This window comes from Diorhabda carinulata, chromosome 5 (genome assembly GCF_026250575.1).
Source record: "Diorhabda carinulata isolate Delta chromosome 5, icDioCari1.1, whole genome shotgun sequence".
NCBI lineage: Eukaryota > Metazoa > Arthropoda > Insecta > Coleoptera > Chrysomelidae > Diorhabda > Diorhabda carinulata.
The window spans coordinates 1,453,978-1,474,817 of NC_079464.1; the positions used below are offsets into that span (position 1 = coordinate 1,453,978).

General features: G+C 36.8%; 2 protein-coding genes across 7 annotated transcripts in view; one reads left to right on the plus strand and one right to left on the minus strand.

The window, feature by feature from the left end:
* Nucleotides 1-6,085: 6,085 nt before the first annotated feature.
* LOC130893977 (ATP-dependent DNA helicase pif1-like) overlaps nucleotides 6,086-20,840 on the minus strand; it is a 120,895-nt gene continuing 106,140 nt past the window's right edge. For 4 of the 6 annotated variants that reach the window (XM_057800448.1, XM_057800446.1, XM_057800445.1 and 1 more), the window contains one exon: nucleotides 6,086-8,476. In XM_057800448.1, coding sequence (XP_057656431.1) covers nucleotides 6,141-7,727 — 1,587 coding nt within the window. In that variant the 5' untranslated portion in view covers nucleotides 7,728-8,476 and the 3' untranslated portion in view covers nucleotides 6,086-6,140. Of the gene's footprint in view, nucleotides 12,624-12,698; nucleotides 15,037-20,840 lie in introns of those variants that run through there. The other 2 variants (XM_057800453.1, XM_057800449.1) reach the window with 2 other exon arrangements.
* LOC130894165 (uncharacterized) lies at nucleotides 19,771-20,721 on the plus strand. Its single transcript, XM_057800783.1, has one exon. The coding sequence runs from the start codon at nucleotides 19,771-19,773 to the stop codon at nucleotides 20,719-20,721; it is 951 nt and encodes a 316-aa protein (XP_057656766.1).

Consider the following 20,840-nt stretch of genomic DNA (forward strand, 5'->3'; position numbering starts at 1 on the left):
TAACCGAACATGTGCTGATGCTTATCTGCATGCCCCTATAAGAGGTGGCGGCCTGGGTATAACTTGCTTATTCCAACAAGTGCCTGCCATAATGAAAAGACGCTTTAATAACTTGATAAATAGTGCTACGCCAACAACGGCAGCTGTTCTTTCCCTGCCTTATAGCGTCAAACTGTATGAAAAACTGTTGAAGTGGACAAATAACAGCGGCGACAGCAGTAGCATCATCGCACGGCAGATGATCGAGAGGCTGGAAAACGGATATTCCGGAAATGGTCTCCATCAAGGTGACTGCTCCACAGAAAGTGGTAGCCGAGTCAACAACCCTCCGCCCTACTGGTGAGGGTCAGATTTCAAAAGAGCTGTGCAACTTCGAGGCAATCTCCTACCTACTAAGGGCATCCCGTCCAATCCACTACATGAGAGAAAATGTAGGATGGGATGTGATCGTAACGAGTCACTTAGCCATGTTTTACAAAAATGTCCTGCGTCACATTGGCAGAGAATAAGGCGGTATGACCAGCTCGTTACGCTTACGCGAAAAATTGCCGAGAAGAAAGGATGGGTAGTAGAAGTTGAACCCCACATTAGATGCATCGACGGCGCATTAAAGAAACCCGATCTCGTGCTCCAGATGGGTTCAAGAGCCATAGTGTGCGACATTGCCGTCAGCTGGGAGGGACCTAGCTCCCTCTCCCTAGCCGCTCTGAATAAGAGCGCCATTTATAGCGAGCCACGCTTCCTAAGTGCCATGACATCCCGATACCCTGGGAAACATATCGTCGTGGCCCCTCTAGTCGTGGGAGCGCGTGGAATCTGGTGTCGAGATAATAATATCATTTCTAGTATTCTCGGCTTTTCTAAGCAAGACATCAGATCTTACATTACCAAGACTATTATTGGCAGCCTCTCCATTCATCGCTATTTTATGGCTTAATAGGCTTAAATAGGCTGATGAAACATATTCCCGGTTTAAGAAGCCTCTATATGATTTTCGCCCGAAGGTGTACTACCATTAGATATAGGTAGATTATAATATTTTATTTATATTTATATATTCTTTATTTTATATATATTTCTAGACCACCTTCGGCTATCGTGGAACACTATGCACTTCCAGACCTGGTACTTGGGAACTAGGACTGGGAGTGTCGTGAATTCCATTCATGAGCGCACCAGCCAACTACTGCTAGGAAATACAATGTCTTGGCCTCGCTTTGGAAAGGAGTCCGTCCTGGAAAGTGGCGCGGACTATGAAAACGAAATATTGGCGGGGCAGGTTAATTCCTAAGGCCCCATGCCGTGCTGTTGTCCGAGGTCGGACAACAGAGAGTCATAGTTACTCCCGCCGTTTACCCGCGCTTGCTTGAATTTCTTCACTCTGACATTCAGAGCACTGGGTAGAAATCACATTGAGTCAACACCCGTTGGGGCCATCGCAATGCTTTGTTTTAATTAGACAGTCGGATTCCCCTAGTCCGTGCCAGTTCTGAGCTGACCGTTGAATGGCGGCCGAAGAGGATATCCAAATACCGATTAAGGTAATATGGAACCTCGCAGCAAATCGGTTCCGCGGGAGGCCAAGGCACGGGACCGAACTCGGATTCATAATCATCACAAACTCCAAACCCGAAGGAAAGAGAGATGCTCCAATTACTTCACCTCGCCCAGGCCCGGCACGTCAGCCGTGACCCACTTCCTCGCCAAGCCCGACACGCCCCGATCCTCAGAGCCAATCCTTATCCCGAAGTTACGGATCCAATTTGCTTCCCTTACCTAAATAAATAAAATATTATAATCTACCTATATCTAATGGTAGTACACCTTCGGGCGAAAATCAAATAGAGGCTTCTTAAACCGGGAATGTGTTTCATCAGCCTATTCAAGATTGAGCCATAAAATAGCGATGAATGAGATAGATAAAATATATATATACCTCGAAAGCAAAACTGATTCAATTATGCATAAAATCAAGAAAGCTGACTTCCTGTACTCCAATTTGGAGTCCATTGCAGACTCTTACAATATCACAATACCACCAGAGTCCTTTGAAAAGTTATTAAAATTGGGTCTAAAGTGTCCGAGGGAACAGGCACCAGGGATAGAGAATATTGTCCTTAAGTACGCTATTGACCTAGGGTACGCTGTTTGTAATGACCAAGAAAAACTGAAAGAATTTAAAACCAACAACAAAGATTTGGCAACGAGAGCATGGACCCCCCTTGTTTACGATAAGTATGACAAACAAAAAAAGAATTGTAAATCCACACCTATTACACCCCCTAGAGAGAAATTAGGGCAGATGCATTTGTTCGCAGATTCTCAGTGCCAATCTCCCTGCTCCACTCCAGAAGATGTAGTTAGAGAGGACTTCACTCAGGGTCTTCCTCCATCTACCGCTTCGTCAAAAAGCACAATATCAGGCGGATCTGTTAGAACTATCGCCCCAGGAAAATTGCCAAAAGCTGGCGAGATAGTGTACGGGGCACACCCTGACATGGGGTGTTACTATATGACCTCCTTTTCAAAGTGTAAGAAGGATGGAAATTTGTTTTGGGCACATCTTAATAAAGAACAACAGGAAGATTTGGTAAGATTTATACATGAAATTCTATCACCTGGTTTTAGAAACTGTATCACTGATATGAGTGAGCTTGAGGAAATGACAGCCTCTGTATTCAGAGATGTGCCCATAACTACCACTCAGTCTACACATAAAGAGCACATATCTTTTGCATGCGCTTTAAACCTCGAAATAGGTAAATTACGGGGTGGACTACGAGATGGAGTCAGAAAGGGTGAGTTTACTCCAGGCGACTTTAAAAGGGGGATGGAGCAAATATCAGAGAGTCATAGTTACTCCCGCCGTTAAGGTGTAAGTGTCTCACTCGTTTCCGTCCACTACCACTCCCCAGATATAAGAGCTGCAGCCATCTCGCAGTGAAAATGAAGAGTACTAGAGAGCGAAAACGATTGTTGACAAATTGAGAGTTACGAATGACACAGCGGAAAGAAGAGTGAAATTAATGCAAGATTATAACGAACAATTAAGCACTAACGAGGAACAGAAACAGTATATTCTTAAAATAGTGTCGGACTACCGACAAAAATACCCCGATTGTAAAAAAAGTTCGTTGATGTAAATTATTGAATAGCATTCCTTGAATAAAATATGAAACTAGCATGAAATTTTTTAAAAGGTTGTAAATAGAAGAAAGTACGATTCTGGCCGATAAGCGTAACACCACGACACTCGTTACGCGGCGCGCTGCAACGAGCGGTTGTCGGCGTTCTCCTGCCGCGCACGTTGGTTTTACAGAAACAATTAAACATGCATTGAGGCACGTGTTAATGTTGATCAATTGAGCTGAAATTTTTTTATACCATAGAACTATTTTAGGAGGTAGCAAGTATATATATATATATATATATATATATATATATATATATATATATATATATATATATATATATATATATATATATATTTTGTTTGAAACATTATCAAAAGTGATTCGATGCTTTTTGTTTACGTGTAATGATGGAATAGATGAGACCGCATTAGTGCTCCATATGAATTGTATCAGATTTTATCTATTCATTATTACTATCGATTGTTACCACCAGCTTTTATTTTTTTCACTTTTCCTCATTGTATAGGTATAGAAGCATTCGTATTTTGATTATTTTGAATCAATTATGAATCCTGACGCTAATCGTCAAGAAGTTAATAACCTTCCCGCTCCCCGAACCCCTCCGGCGCTTCCTAAGCCCACCAGGGCTCATGAGGTCTCGGCACAGAGTGTCGTATCTCATCACTCACCTAGCGAGTCTTCGGTATTCTCTAGCGGAATATCGATCCGTGAGTCGAATGATCGGCTCACCTTTAATGTTAGCTCCCCGGCTCTTATCAACGTCTCTCGTCGCATGTTTGCTAAACTCCTAACGGATGACGCAAATCTTAGATATTTGAAAACCTTTTATTTTCTAGCTAGCTTTTATAGAGTAAAACTTTTCTAGACACATTGAAAAAAAACTGATATCATTTTGTTTCAACTCATAAGACGAATACAATATTTTTTGCTAAGGGTAACCTCTAGAAACATGAAAGTCGCAATATTGCTGAATATTAATTGTCAGATTCTTCTATCCATCATTGGTAGTTTTTCCTCGAACTTTTATCTTTTTGTCTTTCTTCCTTGTATCGATGAAAAAGCAATTTAGTGTTTAAATGTGAAGTGTTTCTAGAATAAAACTATACAGCGATACTTTTTTGTTGGTTCGGCAGAAACGTCTACATTCGGAAATATGCCAGTTCGAGTTCGAAGTCTTTTAATGGGAGAAGGGCATCATGGAGGGCCCTGATCTTAGGTGGGTCCGATGTAGAAAAGGATGTTTCCTTTGCAGATGACGATTCGAACGACCAATAAGGTGCATCACTGAGCAGTAGAGCACCGAAAAGAGACAACATAGTGGGCATTCAAAGGCAAAACGTTTAGTAATCTATCTTAACCTAGCCAAACAAAGCAGCTGTTGATGGCACCACATATTTCACCGGAGGAGGATTTTAAAATGAACCCAGTGTATATCTCTTTCCTTACTGGCTTCTTCCAAAAACAACGAAAAATTCTGTCGGAAACGAGATGATCGTATATTGTGAAATATTTACATAAATCTGTCTACGCTAGCAAACCACTATATTCACATAGTGAGTGACATGCAGTGAGAAATAATTAATGATGAAATAAGAATTCAAGGTACACTTCTTACATTAGTTGCATTTTTGACTAAGATTTTTTTATTATTGTAGACAGTTCAGCATTACATCTAACATGCCAAAGATACCAGTATACGAGATCATTTCAATCTCTTCGTTCTCTTTTTGTCCATTAACTGAGAATAAGTGTAATGAAAGTGATACATTTTTAGTAATACTTTAATGTGTTACATTCAGCAATCTTAATTTGTTCTTGATTATGGCTGCTAATATGAATTATAATAGAAGACAGGGAATAGCTTGGCAAAATGACTTATACTCAAGTTTGCTTCAAGCTATTATCAAAGAAAATGTTGCTGTAGATGAAAATACGCATCAAACTATTACTGATCAGCAGTTGCTTAACTTGAGTAAAGCTGTGCAAATGTTGTTTGCAGGTGATGGAGTGTTGTCGATACTGAAGATTGAACTACTTAGATTAAGCAAACAAGTCAAAATTAAAGTTGTAAATATTATTCGCCAGGAAGATTTTTTAAATTAAGTATAATATTGTGATTTTGAAACTTATGATACAAGCTAGTTATATCTTACATACAATAACAGACTAATATTTATTATTTTTTTAGGTTACATGTTACTTTTTTTACTCAAATTGTTGTAAGATTTCCAATAATCTGTCAAAGTTCTGCTGTAAGCAATGTAATGGTAGAGCTTGGACTTTTTAAACGGAAGTATTGCGCGTACCAAACCAACTAACATATAATTGTGTTCAAGAGACAGTATTTTTGGCAGTTTTGTAATATCAAAATCCTTTTTTTGAGCCGATAAATCAATCGCTAAGTAGTGGTGAAATTTTACGTTGTTTGTCATACACCTCTGACACTTAGGACAAATTGAAGTAGTATTAGGCTGTTTGATATGATTTTGTAAATCACATATGTTCAGATCTTGCGAAGTAATCTTCTTTACGTGGTGATTTGTGTCAATATTTAATCTACAATATTGACAACGAGATGTTTCGGTAAAGCTGTACAGGATTCCCATCAATTCTTGAAATAGGGTGGTAATCGCTGTACGAAGAGTTATAAAATTATGACGGTTAATTAATCCGTGTTGCAATAATAACCTGCATCTGTTTTCATATAACATGCGTTGGTTATTTTTCTCTGCATACTCCAGAATCATTTTCAAAAAGTTGTTACCATCCGCATTCACAAACTCTTGGCAATTTTGTTTAAAGGTATCACTATACCTGATTGCTCTTGTCAAAACTTCGATAATGCTATCAAAAAGACTTGTATTTTCATAAACGTATCTTTTTCTTTTGTAAATGAACACTCTGCGCTGCCCATTTTCGATCAAAATGCTCTTGTACATTTGTTTACGTTGTTTCTTGTAATACTCTCTAACTTCTCTGAATGGTCTATAGTACTTGGATGTTTTTTTTTTGTTTTTTTTTGTTTTTGAGTTCTGACTTCTTATTTGCTCTCATAGTTTCTGCCAACCCAGTTTTTATTTTTACAATTGGTGTAGATGTTGAGATGGGCAATATACTATTAGCAATAGTCGAATCCAATGTCTTCGATTCACTTCCGTTATCAAAACAAGTAGGCGTTGATATGAGCGTTATATTTTGGGCAGTCGTAGAATGGATTTTTCTCGCTTCTCTGCCATCACTAATGTAAGTGGAGCTCGAAAAGGATATTGTACTTTCAGGACTCTTGAATGTGATTGCGTGCACTTCACTATTTATATTATCATTGCTGATTTGCAAAATATTTTCACTGGTATGATCAAAGCTCGCAGTCGTACAAATCGTAAAGTAATCGTGATCATCGTTGATAATCTTTAAGCAAGATTCCAAACTTTCATAATCTGTAATTAAAAAAATTAAGTATATATTAAATACAAATCGCAAATATATATAATTTTGTAATTGTTTATAGATATGCTTACTGTAAAACTTATCAGTTTCGGTAGTATTTTGGAAAATGCCTTGATCTTCACAATTTTCGAGAAACTGATTCGTTTCAGAAGCTTCGTAGGATAAATCAATTGTAGTCAAATCATTTTTCTGCACGTCGGCTTTGCCACCCCAGTTTTCTACAGGTTCCTTTGATTTTTCCAACTTTTGTAGCTTTGGTTGCTTATCTTGAGGAACTGTGTCGTCGACTTTCCTTTTTTTAAGAGTACTAATCGTTTCTGAAGTCTTCAGTAGTTTCTCTTGTATTAATTTTGAATGTGAAATTACAAAGTCATCAACCTTGAATCCAGATATTCTGTGATCTAATACATTAGGCACTTGAGAATCGACACTGTGCGTCACATTAGTAGGATTAGAACTGAGTGATCGGTTAGAATTTACACAATCGCCAAAACAGTCGTCATTGCTTAATAATTCATCGTATTCTTTCGAAGTTTTTAACTGAGTAAAGCTGTCAACTGATTCAGGCTTGGAATAAATATTCGTCCAGAAAGGAAAGTAACTTAAAAAGTTTGTAAAAGCGACTATTCGTTTTTCTCCGATGTGACATGTGTTTGATCTCAATCTTAAATCACCTGTATAAGGAGTGCAGTGTTCTTTGGCTTTGGATTCGATTTCTTTAATATAGTTATAAGTTGAAGTGCTGCTACTAGCGTCGATAACATCATTCATGTTAAAACCTGCATTGCTTTTATAATTTTTTATGCTATTAAATTCCTCAAAAAGGGTATTAATCTTTGGGTTCATTTGAAACTTGATATCCAAAATTTTTCGCTCATCGATCAAGTACTTATTACGACGATTGCTCAGCATAAAAACGTATAACTTTTGCACTTCCGAATTGAAAGTTTTTAAGTCATCTGAGAGACTCAAGTGAAACATGAATTTAGCATAAAATTTTTGTATAACGACGTCTTTATCCAATTTTTCTATATACAACAATATTGGTAGGATATCAAATCGTAGAAAACAAAGTCCTGTAAGGCAGTAGCCTATACCTTCATTTTTCCTGAGTAAATGATACATATAATGATCTAAGGAGCACCAGTTAAAAGCTTTAGTAGCACCTTCTATCACAGGCTTATAAGGTGGTATCAAGACTGAACTTGGTCTATGTATTTCTAATCGTAACCATTCTTTTATGCTGTATTCAATAAAATATTTATCTGTTTTTTCAGACACTACTTGGAATAAAGGAATACACCATCAAGAGAGAATACCAGAGAATATAAAATAATATCTCCAGTTTCATGATTACACATTTTCACGTTTTCCATGTAACCTTTACTCACTGTTAAAACTAGAGGGTTGTCCAATTTTGTAAAAATTTCTTTCCATGTTTGTTTTTGTAAAGGTGAGCAATAAATTATGTGAAATTTACATGTTTCAACGATAAATCCTCCAAATTCCACACTAGATAATAAAGAAAGCAAATCATCCAACATGTTCTTATCTTCAGCAGATTCTGTTTTTTTTCAACATCTTGTCTCGATGTTGAAGGAATTTGATGATTTGTGTTTTTGAAGAAGTAATCTTTTAGTTTTCGTAATAAACCTAGTCTACTTTTTTGCACATTCAAATATAATGTTTTTATTGTTATTGTAAATTTTTCTTTACTTTTTATATCACTCCACACCTCATTTGTTTCGGGCTTCAACAATTGATTAGAATCAAACATCTCATATTTGATTAAAGCCTCATATAAATCTAGTGTTGATACTGTCGTAGGTCGACCTACTCTCCTATTTTCTTGATTCATAATTGTGACAGAACTTCTGAAATAAAAAATAACAAATGTTTATAATTATAATCACCACATCAATTACATCCAACCTGATTAGAGATCCTTACGTGGATTTAATACTTTTGAATAAAGTTCTTTATTTACATCTTACTGTAAGTAACACGATACTCCCATAGTACAAGTGCAATGCATGTTCCTTTCATATTCTTTATATTAGAAGATGTGAATGCATACATTATAACCTATTCGTAAAAACGTTAAATAAAAAATCCGTGAATTTCCCACTGAGTTAACGTATAGGACTCGTTCAGCTTATAATATACACTTACAAAACCATAAAAACATTTTTCAAATAATCAAATCGACAGTTGAAAAACGAAATCGCTTAAATTTTGTCCTTCTCCAAGAGTGGACAAGTATATATGCACGATCCGCGTTTTTCTGTAAACGCAAATCAAAAATACTAGATCATGTTTCAACCTGCAAACGTGACCGGAATCTCGAATTGTTCGATGACTTCTGCTAGCTTCGACCGTTGCACGCAAGATCTGCACAGATAGTGGTACATACTGAAATATTGTTTGGCATTAAAAAATTCTAATTCTGGATAATAACTGTATTCGAATCATGATTCTAAAATTCAGCACGACATATAAATAAGAGGTTATTTGAAAACATGGTAAAGTAGTCTGCAGGTTTTTCAATTATAAAATGTTATTTTATGTTTTTCAAAACATTTGTGTCCGCCTGTGAAATTTAATTTAGATAACGGAGAGTTAAACTATTTACAGTTGAAATATTAGTTTAAATCAAGTAAAAGACATTAAAGCTAATAACACTCAATCGAGTGCAGAAAATTTGTCTGCCTTCCGAAACAAACGAATCTAAAAATTGAAAGTTGAAATGCCAGCTAAAGATGAAGATGGCATCCAGTTTGAAATTTCTACATACGATACTACAGCTTTGTTGCATCATAGCAAAAGACCCTTCATTAGTACACGCAGAAGAAAGGCTGGTGAAAAATTGGTCTATATGAGAGCTAAACATTTCAAGGATGAAATGGTAAATGATATGATGAGTTTTTCTGATAAAGAAGAGCGCCCGGATATACCTACAGCTGCTAATTTGAGAACTGTCAAAGCTGAAGGATTACGAAACTATTTACGTATTTCTGGGCCGACAGACCCAATCAAATGCCTCATATACATGATGGATGAATTCCAATTCATAAAGGAAGTCTACCCAAAACCATTTAGAGCTTCTTACTGGTTTGACAATTAGATTACTTTATGGAATGAGCTTGCACCACTGGATCTAGATATAAAACTTGATGCTACCGGTAGTTTGGTTAAAAAAGTTACCATCAATGAAGAGTCTAGTGCTTACGTATATTTATATCAACTGATGACAACTGTGGACGGATGTTACGCCCCGTTACTTCAAATGATTAGCTCAAGGCACGATGCTAATGTTATTAATCAATGGTTGAATGAATGGAAAAGCCGCGTGGCATTTTTACCCAGAGGATGTGTATGCGATGACGGATTAGCGTTATTGTATGCATTGTGTGAAACTCTGAATGATTGCACATACAAGTACTACTTATTAGCAAGTTTACTGATTTTGCAAGGTGAAAAAGACATTCCACCTTTGAAGTGTCACAAAGGTTTAGACAGAGCGCATGTTATAAAAACACCGACAACTTGGAAAGCTGTTAAGGAGAAGAACGATAAGACTTTCACCGACTTCATAACTAGATCAGTAGCACTGGCTTCTATATGTGAAACATTACAAGATGTAAGAGAAGTATTACTAGGAACTTTTATTGTTTGCGAAAGCAAAACGATGGAAGACAAATCAATCTGTGATGAAAAATATGAATGGTTCATGAACAAGTTTGAAACCTTTGGCACAGGGTCGAAAAAAGACGCACACGATGAAGAGACAAAAGAAAAAATTTCAAAAAAAAAGAAGATGAAAAGAAAAATGAAGATATTCCAATAGAGCTGTGCAATTCTGATGCTCAAATAAAATTACACATGGATAGCAACATCGTTAAAGATTACGTAAAATCTATATATGATGAGGCTCTTCGGTTGGTCAAGTTAGATGAAACAGAAGTTACTGATCAAAACAAGAATGATTTCTGCTGCCCAGAAGTGATAAATAATCTCTTTTTTTTTGTACAGCCAGTTTCCGGCGTGGACAAACGTGATGCGAACATATTTTGGAAGTTCGGATAAGGTTGCTATATCAGCAGATGTTGAAGCATATTTTAAGGATTTGCGCAACACGTACAATCTTAAAAGTATTCTTGCAGCTCACACATTCGTCATGTATCACGGCCGCATTATTGATGCTCAAATTAAATTAGCTAGGTGTAAGCTAATGGAGATTTTAAATCAAGCAGACAAGAGGACAATTGAACAAGAAGTTTCGAAGCTGAATTCCGAGATTTCTTTGCTAGTTTACGATATTGAACAGGCTACAAGCAATAACATGTGTGAAGAAAACATGCCTAAAGAAGGCATGAAAAAAACAATCTCAATTAAAGTGAATAACGCACAAACACATAGTGAAATACAAGAAGCAAGTGCTGATAGTAAGTTTGAAGAGCTCACAGAACAAAAAATGTCAACAAAAGTACACAGCGCAGAAGCAGATAAGCAAGTAAATAAGGCTGCATTGAAAAACGATTTAAAAGATAAACGCACTATTTTCAATCTTAACCGTAGCACAAATGAAGGCAAGTTTCATGCTTATTTGAGAAATGGACATCTCGACGAGCCTGTGCTAATAAATAATCGTGAAGTGATATTTGGAAATACTTGTGGTTATGATAGCGCTATTTCAATACTTATTTTTGCTTATGAAAACAATCATCTTTTCAAAGATTTCCTTGATGACAAAATAAAAGATAACGGATTATTTTTTGAAAGCATTGCTGGTTACTCAAATAGATCGATGAACATGCAGCAATTCTATGAAAATCGAGGTCTACTTCTTTTACATTTTCAGAAGGACAAAGCGCTATCTTACTACAATTGCGAAAGCTCCGTGAATACACTTTTATCTGCATTATTGCGAAACCAATTTTCATGCGGTGAAATTGTTCGGTGTAATGTTTGCAACCACAGAAGATTGGACAAATTTCGCATTTTAATTGTTAATGATGCGCACGCAACAAATTTCATAAGATGTGGTACAGATAACATTATACATAGATGCATAATGGATCTTTTCAATGGAGAAGCTTTGAATTGTAGGGGTTGCCGTCGTAACGAACAAACTGCTTTCGGCATACCCACTTTAGGTTTTTTTTTAGCAATCGATATTAGTAAAGTTTTTGAGGATTACAATCTGTTAACTAGGCATGTACCTGTTCAGTTACTAATACAGGAAGTTAAACTCATATTGGCTGGGTTTGTCGTGCTTAAACCTGCAGTTAGAGGGGGTATAGCGCATTATATTGCTTATTGTTACGATCGAGGCACAGGCGTTTATGAAGTCATAGACGATTCAAAGCTGGAATCGTCATTTATAAAAACATTGCCAGATGACTTAAAAATATGTACAATGATTTATATGATTTCGGAAAATTAAATTTCGTACAGAAATATCTTGCTAGAGACTCTGTAAGTTGTAAATTGCAAGTTCTTGTCGACGAATGCAATTAATCTTGAATGATTTCAATAAGTAGATAAAAATTATTTGGACAACAATTAGCGCTGCTTTTCACTTAATTCGAGAAATTAAACTTATGGGTTTCACAATATAGAATTTTTTGAAACTATTCAAATCTCACATGTCGGTATAATTCGAAGAATGCGATTGTAAAATTTATTATAAATCTTCATGCATATATTACGTTAAGGACGTTCAACTGAAGCAGATATTTTTTTATTGCTTCTATGAACAAACGTGTATAAGCATACTGGTCGCTAAAATTTTTGTACTATAAATGTTCAAGCGTGTACATTCAATATATATGATAAGATTTCGTGGTTTGAGGAATAAATTGCAATTCCTTCGTGAACATATACTTTGTGATCAGATAACAAATCAAAAACTTCAGAAAAAGGTAATTCATAGAAATCCAAATTACACAAATCTACTTTTTTTCAATTACAGTTGAATTATACAAGTTTCTTGGTTTGCATCTTTAAACTCTTGTGATCCTGAAACAAAATCTCATTTCAATATAAATTCTTTTATCAACGACATTCTACATTGAAATATGTTCATTGACTTACTTGAGAATTGTCAAATCCACTTTGTATCAATAATTGAGCTATGCTGACTTTGTTGAATGAATTAAATCTCATTTTGAAAAATTTCTACTTCCCAATTCATAAAATGCTGTTGGATATTGACTTTCAAAGAATACGCTAATCTCAAAAAATAATGTGCTATGTGATCTTTTCTCCTTGCCTCTAGATTTGCATCAGTCTGATTGGCCAATAGCATTGACAGATTTTGAGCAGATAAAAAAATTCTTTTTTTTTTCGGTGTGCTTACGAATACTGTTTTGAGTTCAGCTGTTTTTGGAATGCTGAGCAACTGTAACTTCCAGCAATTGAAGGCACTACAATACGTATTCAAATAGTTGCATTTAAAATCAAATTCATATAAAAATATAATTCAAAACATACCTTTCTGCCTTTCAATTGCATAGTTTTGGTCAACAAACAGCAAGTCACCATTTGGTGGCCCTTGATATGTATTCAAATTATGAGGATAAATCTCTCAAAGAGGATGTATGTACCTCTGCCTTACTGTAAAGCTCTCATAGCGAGTGCCACTTGTTACTTTTTTTTCACAACTTGTATAATCTTTGATGAAAATACTACAAGTTTAATTAATATTTCACAAAACACTACTACCTCGTCTCCAAGAAAATTTCATCATTATGTTTGTAACAAGCTTTTGTTTACATTCACATCAGCAGCATCAACTATATGATATGAATTCGCGCAGAGCCGCCAACCTCAAAACGAGTATATTGTACACTGGCCGGATATTTAATAAGCGCATGCGCGCAAACCTATGTTCGGTCATACATCTATTAGCACGTAAAAATTGATTATTTATTCTTAGCGCTACGATTAATGCTATTCGAAAAAGAAAAATACCAATCGAAAGAGAAAATTACGAGCATTCGATTGGTCTACGAAAAATAATAAAAACTCCACTCCTTGTTTAAAAAAAAAATTGATTCCACACTGCTGCCAGCAACTACTGTTATTTAATTTTTCATGAACAAAAGGGACAGAAAATTTTTTACAATGATATTCGTAAAGAGCATTGAAAACCCTTGAGGCTAGTATTTTTTGTTGCTATATTTTTAACTTATGGAGCCGTCCTTAAGTACGCTATTGACCTAGGGTACGCTGTTTGTAATGACCAAGAAAAACTGAAAGAATTTAAAACCAACAACAAAGATTTGGCAACGAGAACATGGACCCCCCTTGTTTACGATAAGTATGACAAACAAAAAAAGAATTGTAAATCCACACCTATTACACCCCCTAGAGAGAAATTAGGGCAGATGCATTTGTTCGCAGATTCTCAGTGCCAATCTCCCTGCTCCACTCCAGAAGATGTAGTTAGAGAGGACTTCACTCAGGGTCTTCCTCCATCTACCGCTTCGTCAAAAAGCACAATATCAGGCGGATCTGTTAGAACTATCGCCCCAGGAAAATTGCCAAAAGCTGGCGAGATAGTGTACGGGGCACACCCTGACATGGGGTGTTACTATATGACCTCCTTTTCAAAGTGTAAGAAGGATGGAAATTTGTTTTGGGCTCATCTTAATAAAGAACAACAGGAAGATTTGGTAAGATTTATACATGAAATTCTATCACCTGGTTTTAGAAACTGTATCACTGATATGAGTGAGCTTGAGGAAATGACAGCCTCTGTATTCAGAGATGTGCCCATAACTACCACTCAGTCTACACATAAAGAGCACATATCTTTTGCATGCGCTTTAAACCTCGAAATAGGTAAATTACGGGGTGGACTACGAGATGGAGTCAGAAAGGGTGAGTTTACTCCAGGCGACTTTAAAAGGGGGATGGAGCAAATATCAGAGAGTCATAGTTACTCCCGCCGTTAAGGTGTAAGTGTCTCACTCGTTTCCGTCCACTACCACTCCCCAGATATAAGAGCTGCAGCCATCTCGCAGTGAAAATGAAGAGTACCAGAGAGCGAAAACGATTGTTGACAAATTGAGAGTTACGAATGACACAGCGGAAAGAAGAGTGAAATTAATGCAAGATTATAACGAACAATTAAGCACTAACGAGGAACAGAAACAGTATATTCTTAAAATAGTGTCGGACTACCGACAAAAATACCCCGATTGTAAAAAAAGTTCGTTGATGTAAATTATTGAATAGCATTCCTTGAATAAAATATGAAACTAGCATGAAATTTTTTAAAAGGTTGTAAATAGAAGAAAGTACGATTCTGGCCGATAAGCGTAACACCACGACACTCGTTACGCGGCGCGCTGCAACGAGCGGTTGTCGGCGTTCTCCTGCCGCGCACGTTGGTTTTACAGAAACAATTAAACATGCATTGAGGCACGTGTTAATGTTGATCAATTGAGCTGAAATTTTTTTATACCATAGAACTATTTTAGGAGGTAGCAAGTCACCTTCAAAAATAAGGGCCACCCAAATATATATATATATATATATATATATATATATATATATATATATATATATATATATATATATATATATATTTTGTTTGAAACATTATCAAAAGTGATTCGATGCTTTTTGTTTACGTGTAATACGTGGAATAGATGAGACCGCATTAGTGCTCCATATGAATTGTATCAGATTTCATCTATTCATTATTACTATCGAGTGTTCCCACCAGCTTTTATTTTTTTCACCTTTCCTCATTGTATAGGTATAGAAGCATTCGTATTTTGATTATTTTGAATCAATTATGAATCCTGACGCTAATCGTCAAGAAGGTAATAACCTTCCCGCTCCCCGAACCCACGGTCAATACTATGGCAAAAAGGAAAACCAACGGAACAAAAACGTTTCCGATGTACGCGACCAGAAACCTTCGGCCAAAGGCCGTACATCCAAAACCGATCAAGCGCCTCCGGCGCTTCCTAAGCCGACCGGGGCTCATGAGGTTTCGGCACAGTGTGTCGTATCTCATCACTCACCTAGCGAGTCTTCGGTATTCTCTAGCGGAATATCGATCCGTGAGTCGAATGATCGGCTCATCTTTAATGTTAGCTCCCCGGCTCTTATCAACGTCTCTCGTTGCATGTTTGCTGAACTCCTAACGGATGACGCAAATCTTAGATATTTGAAAACCTTTTATTTTCTAACTAGCTTTTATAGAGTAAAACTTTTCTAGACACATTGAAAAAAAACTGATATCATTTTGTTTCAACTCATAAGACAAATACAATACTTTTTTGCTAAGGGTAACCTCTAGAGACATGAAAACCGCAATATTGCTGAATATTAATTGTCAGATTCTTCTATCCATCATTGGTAGTTTTTCCTCGATCTTTTATCTTTTCGTCTTTCTTACTTGTATCGATGAAAAAGCAATTTAGTGTTTAAATGTGAAGTGTTTCTAGAATAAAACTATACAGCGATACTTTTTTGTTGGTTCGGCAGAAACGTCTACATTCGGAAATATGCCAGTTCGAGTTCGAAGTCTTTTCATGGGAGAAGGGCATCATGGAGGGCCCTGATCTTAGGTGGGTCCGATGCAGGAAAGGATGTTTCCTTTGCAGATGACGATTCGAACGACCAATAAGGTGCATCACAGAGCAGTAGAGCACCGAAAAGAGACAACATAGTGGGCATTCAAAGGCAAAACGTTTAGTAATCTATCTTAACCTAGCCAAACAAAGCAGCTGTTGATGGCACCACATATTTTACCGGAGGAGGGTTTTAAAATGAACCGAGTGTATTTCTCTTTTCTTACTGGCTTCAAACCTCAAGATTCAACTTCCTTTTTGACCACATTATATGTCGAAGGCAAATGTAATTTCCAACGATGTGGGCCGTTTATATACTGTCCGAGGAAGGTGTAAGTGTCTCACTCATTTCCGTCCACTACCACTCCCCAGATATAAGAGGTGCATCCATCTCACAGTGAAAATGAAGAGTACCAGAGAGCGAAAACGATTGTTGAGAAATTGAGAGTTACGAATGACACAGCGGAAAGAAGAGTGAAATTAATGCAAGATATATATATATATATATATATATATATACATATATATATATATATATATATATATATATATATATATATATATATATATATATATATATATATATATAAAAGTTCGTTGATGTAAATTATCGAATAGCATTCCTTGAATAAAATATGAAACTAGCATGAAATTTTTTAAAAGGTTGTAAATAGAAGAAAGTACGATTCTGGCCGATAAGCGTAACACCACGACACTCGTTACGCGGCGCGCTGCAACGAGCGGTTGTCGGCGTTCTCCTGCCGCGCACGTTGGTTTTACAGAAACAATTAAACATGCATTGAGGCACGTTTTAATGTTGATCAATTGAGCTGAAATTTTTTTATACCATAGAACTATTTTAGGAGGTAGCAAGTCACCTTCAAAAATAAGGGCCACCCAAATATATATATATATATATATATATATATATATATATATATATATATATATATATATATATATATATATATTTTGTTTGAAACATTATCAAAAGTGATTCGATGCTTTTTGTTTACGTGTAATACGTGGAATAGATGAGACCGCATTAGTGCTCCATATGAATTGTATCAGATTTCATCTATTCATTATTACTATCGAGTGTTCCCACCAGCTTTTATTTTTTTCACCTTTCCTCATTGTATAGGTATAGAAGCATTCGTATTTTGATTATTTTGAATCAATTATGAATCCTGACGCTAATCGTCAAGAAGGTAATAACCTTCCCGCTCCCCGAACCCCCAGTCAATACTGGGGCAAAAAGGAAAACCAACGGAACAAAAACGTTTCCGATGTACGCGACCAGAAACCTTCGGCCAAAGGCCGTACATCCAAAACCGATCAAGTGCCTCCGGCGCTTCCTAAGCCCACCAGGGCTCATGAGGTCTCGGCACAGAGTGTCGTATCTCATCACTCACCTAGCGAGTCTTCGGTATTCTCTAGCGGAATATCGATCCGTGAGTCCAATGATCGGCTCACCGGGTCTTATCAACATCTCTCGTCGCATGTTTGCTGAACTCCTAACGGATGACGCAAATCTTAGATATTTGAAAACCTTTTATATTCTAACTAGCTTTTATAGAGTAAAACTTTTCTAGACACATTGAAAAAAAACTGATATCATTTTGTTTCAACTCATAAGACGAATACAAAACTTTTTTGCTAAGGGTAACCTCTAGAAACATGAAAGTCGCAATATTGCTGAATATTAATTGTCAGATTCTTCTATCCATCATTGGTAGTTTTTCCTCGAACTTTTATCTTTTTGTCTTTCTTCCTTGAATCGATGAAAAAGCAATTTAGTGTTCAAATGTGAAGTGTTTCTAGAATAAAACTATACAGCGATACTTTTTTGTTGGTTCGGCAGAAACGTCTACATTCGGAAACATACCAGTTCGAGTTCGAAGTCTTTTAATGGGAGAAGGGCATCATGGAGGGCCCTGATCTTAGGTGGGTCCGATGTAGAAAAAGATGTTTCCTTTGCAGATGACGATTCGAACGACCAATAAGGTGCATCACAGAGCAGTAGAGCACCGAAAAGAGACAACATAGTGGGCATTCAAAGGCAAAACGTTTAGTAATCTATCTTAACCTAGCCAAACAAAGCAGCTATTGATGGCACCACATATTTCACCGGAGGAGGGTTTTAAAATGAACCCAGTGTATATCTCTTTCTTTACTGTCTTCAAACCTCAAGATTCATCTTCCTTTTTATATCTATTTTATATATATATATATATATATATATATATATATATATATATATACATATACATATATATATATATATATATATATATATATATATATATATATATATATATATATATATATAATTTTGTTTGAAACATTATCAAAAGTGATTCGATGCTTTTTGTTTACGTGTAATTATGGAATAGATGAGACCGCATTAGTGCTACATATGAATTGTATCAGATTTTATCTATTCATTATTACTATCGAGTGTTCCCACCAGCTTTTATTTTTTTCACCTTTCCTTATTGTATAGGTATAGAAGCATTCGTTATTTGATTATTTTGAATCAATTATGAATCCTGACGCTAATCGTCAAGAAGGTAATAACCTTCCCGCTCCCCGAACCCCCGGTCAATACTGGGGCAAAAAGGAAAACCAACGAAACAAAAACGTTTCCAATGTACGCGACCAGAAACCTCCGGCCAAAGGTCGTACATCCAAAACCGATCAAGCACCTCCGGCGCTTCCTAAGCCCACCAGGGCTCGTGAGGTCTCAGCACAGAGTGTCGTATCTCATCACTCACCTAGCGAGTCTTCGGTATTCTCTAGCGGAATATCGATCGGTGAGTCGAATGCTCGGCTCACCTTTAATGTTAGCTCCCCGGCTCTTATCAACGTCTCTCGTCGCATGTTTGCTGAACTCCTAACGGACGACGCAAATCTTAGATATTTGAAAACCTTTTATTTTCTAACTAGCTTTTATAGAGTAAAACGTTTCTAGACACATTGAAAAAAAAACTGATATCAATTCATATTCAAAAATGTTTGACTAAGTTTTGGAAAGTGGAAGAAACACCCTTAAAGTTACCAAGGTCGAATGAGGAAAATGCGTGTGAAGAGCATTTTAAGCGATACACTAAACGAGATAAAGACGGGCGTTTTGTAGTAACGTTACCGTTTAAGGAGAATCCTGAAAAACTAGGAAGCTCACGGGAAATAGCAATAAAGCGATTCATGTCTTTAGAACGCAAATTAGAAGGGGACGCACGCTTGAAAAAATTATATGGCGATTTTATGCGCGAATACGAGGATTTAAACCTTATGAGTAGGATACAGGATACCGAAACTGACAAAAGTTCCTTCTATATGCCTTATCGCAAGGCGAATTCTTTCATCGTGATATTAACAAATTGAACAAGAATAAACCTGCCGCTGACTGCAAAATTATTAGTCTTAATCCGTTTTTGGACCGCGATGGCATTTTACGAGTTGGCGGACGGTTAACCAATGCCAAATTTACTTTTGAGAAAAAACACCCGGCAATTTTATCGTCTAAAAGTCATTTAGCCGAGTTACTAATAAGAAACACGCATTTACGATTGATGCACGCTGGACCGCAGCACACGAGACATCCGTTTGAATTCGTCGGCGTTGATTATGCCGGACCTATGTCGATCAAAAATAAATCCGGAAGAGGATACAAGGTATCCAAAGCTTACATATGCCTCTTTGTTTGGTGCGTTACGAAAGCAGTACATACAGAGTTGGTGAGTGATATTAGTACGGATGCTTTTCTATTGGCTTTAAAACAATTTGTCTCCAGACGAGGCAAGCCCGCTTGTATTTACAGTGACAACGGCACAAACTTTGTAGGGGCCAACAATGCCCTAAAGAAACTGGGAAGGTTTATTATTAATAACGAAACAAATTTAACAAACTCCTTTCAAGCTGATGACATAACTTGGAAGTTTATACCTCCGCGATCTCCTCACTTTGGAGGACTTTGGGAATCGGGAATTAAATGTATTAAGTATCATCTGAGACGTGTTACAAAAGATTTGTCATTCACTTTCGAACAGTTGTACACTATATTGACCGAAGTGGAAGCAATTCTAAATTCTCGACCATTATCGCCCCTATCAGACTCTCCTCATGACCTTCATCCTTTAACACCATCACACTTCTTAATCGGTCGATCATCAAATGCTGCTCCTGAGCCTAACATAACCCACTTGCCGAGAAATCGGTTATCCATGTATCAGCATCTAGCCCAAGTTAAACAGCACCTTTGGAAAAGATGGAACAAGCAATATGTGAGCGAATTACAAACGCGAACCAAATGGAAATTTAACTACGACTCGCTCAAGGCAAACACATTAGTGCTACTAAAGGAGGACAACCAACCCCCAATGAAATGGAAACTAGGACGCGTGGAAGCCATTCATCCCGGCGCAGACGGCGTAGCAAGAGTAGCCTCAATCCGTACCACCGACGGCCACGTAAAAAGATCTTTTGCCAAGATCTGCCCGTTGCCGCTTGACGACAAGGAGTAGTGAAAGACTAATGAACTGTGTTTTTTTTTGCTCTTTTCTTGGTGACTACGTAAGTATAATTGGCCTCATCGTTCTTTATGCAAAATCGACTTCTCTAGACTCTGATTCCATAGAACTGA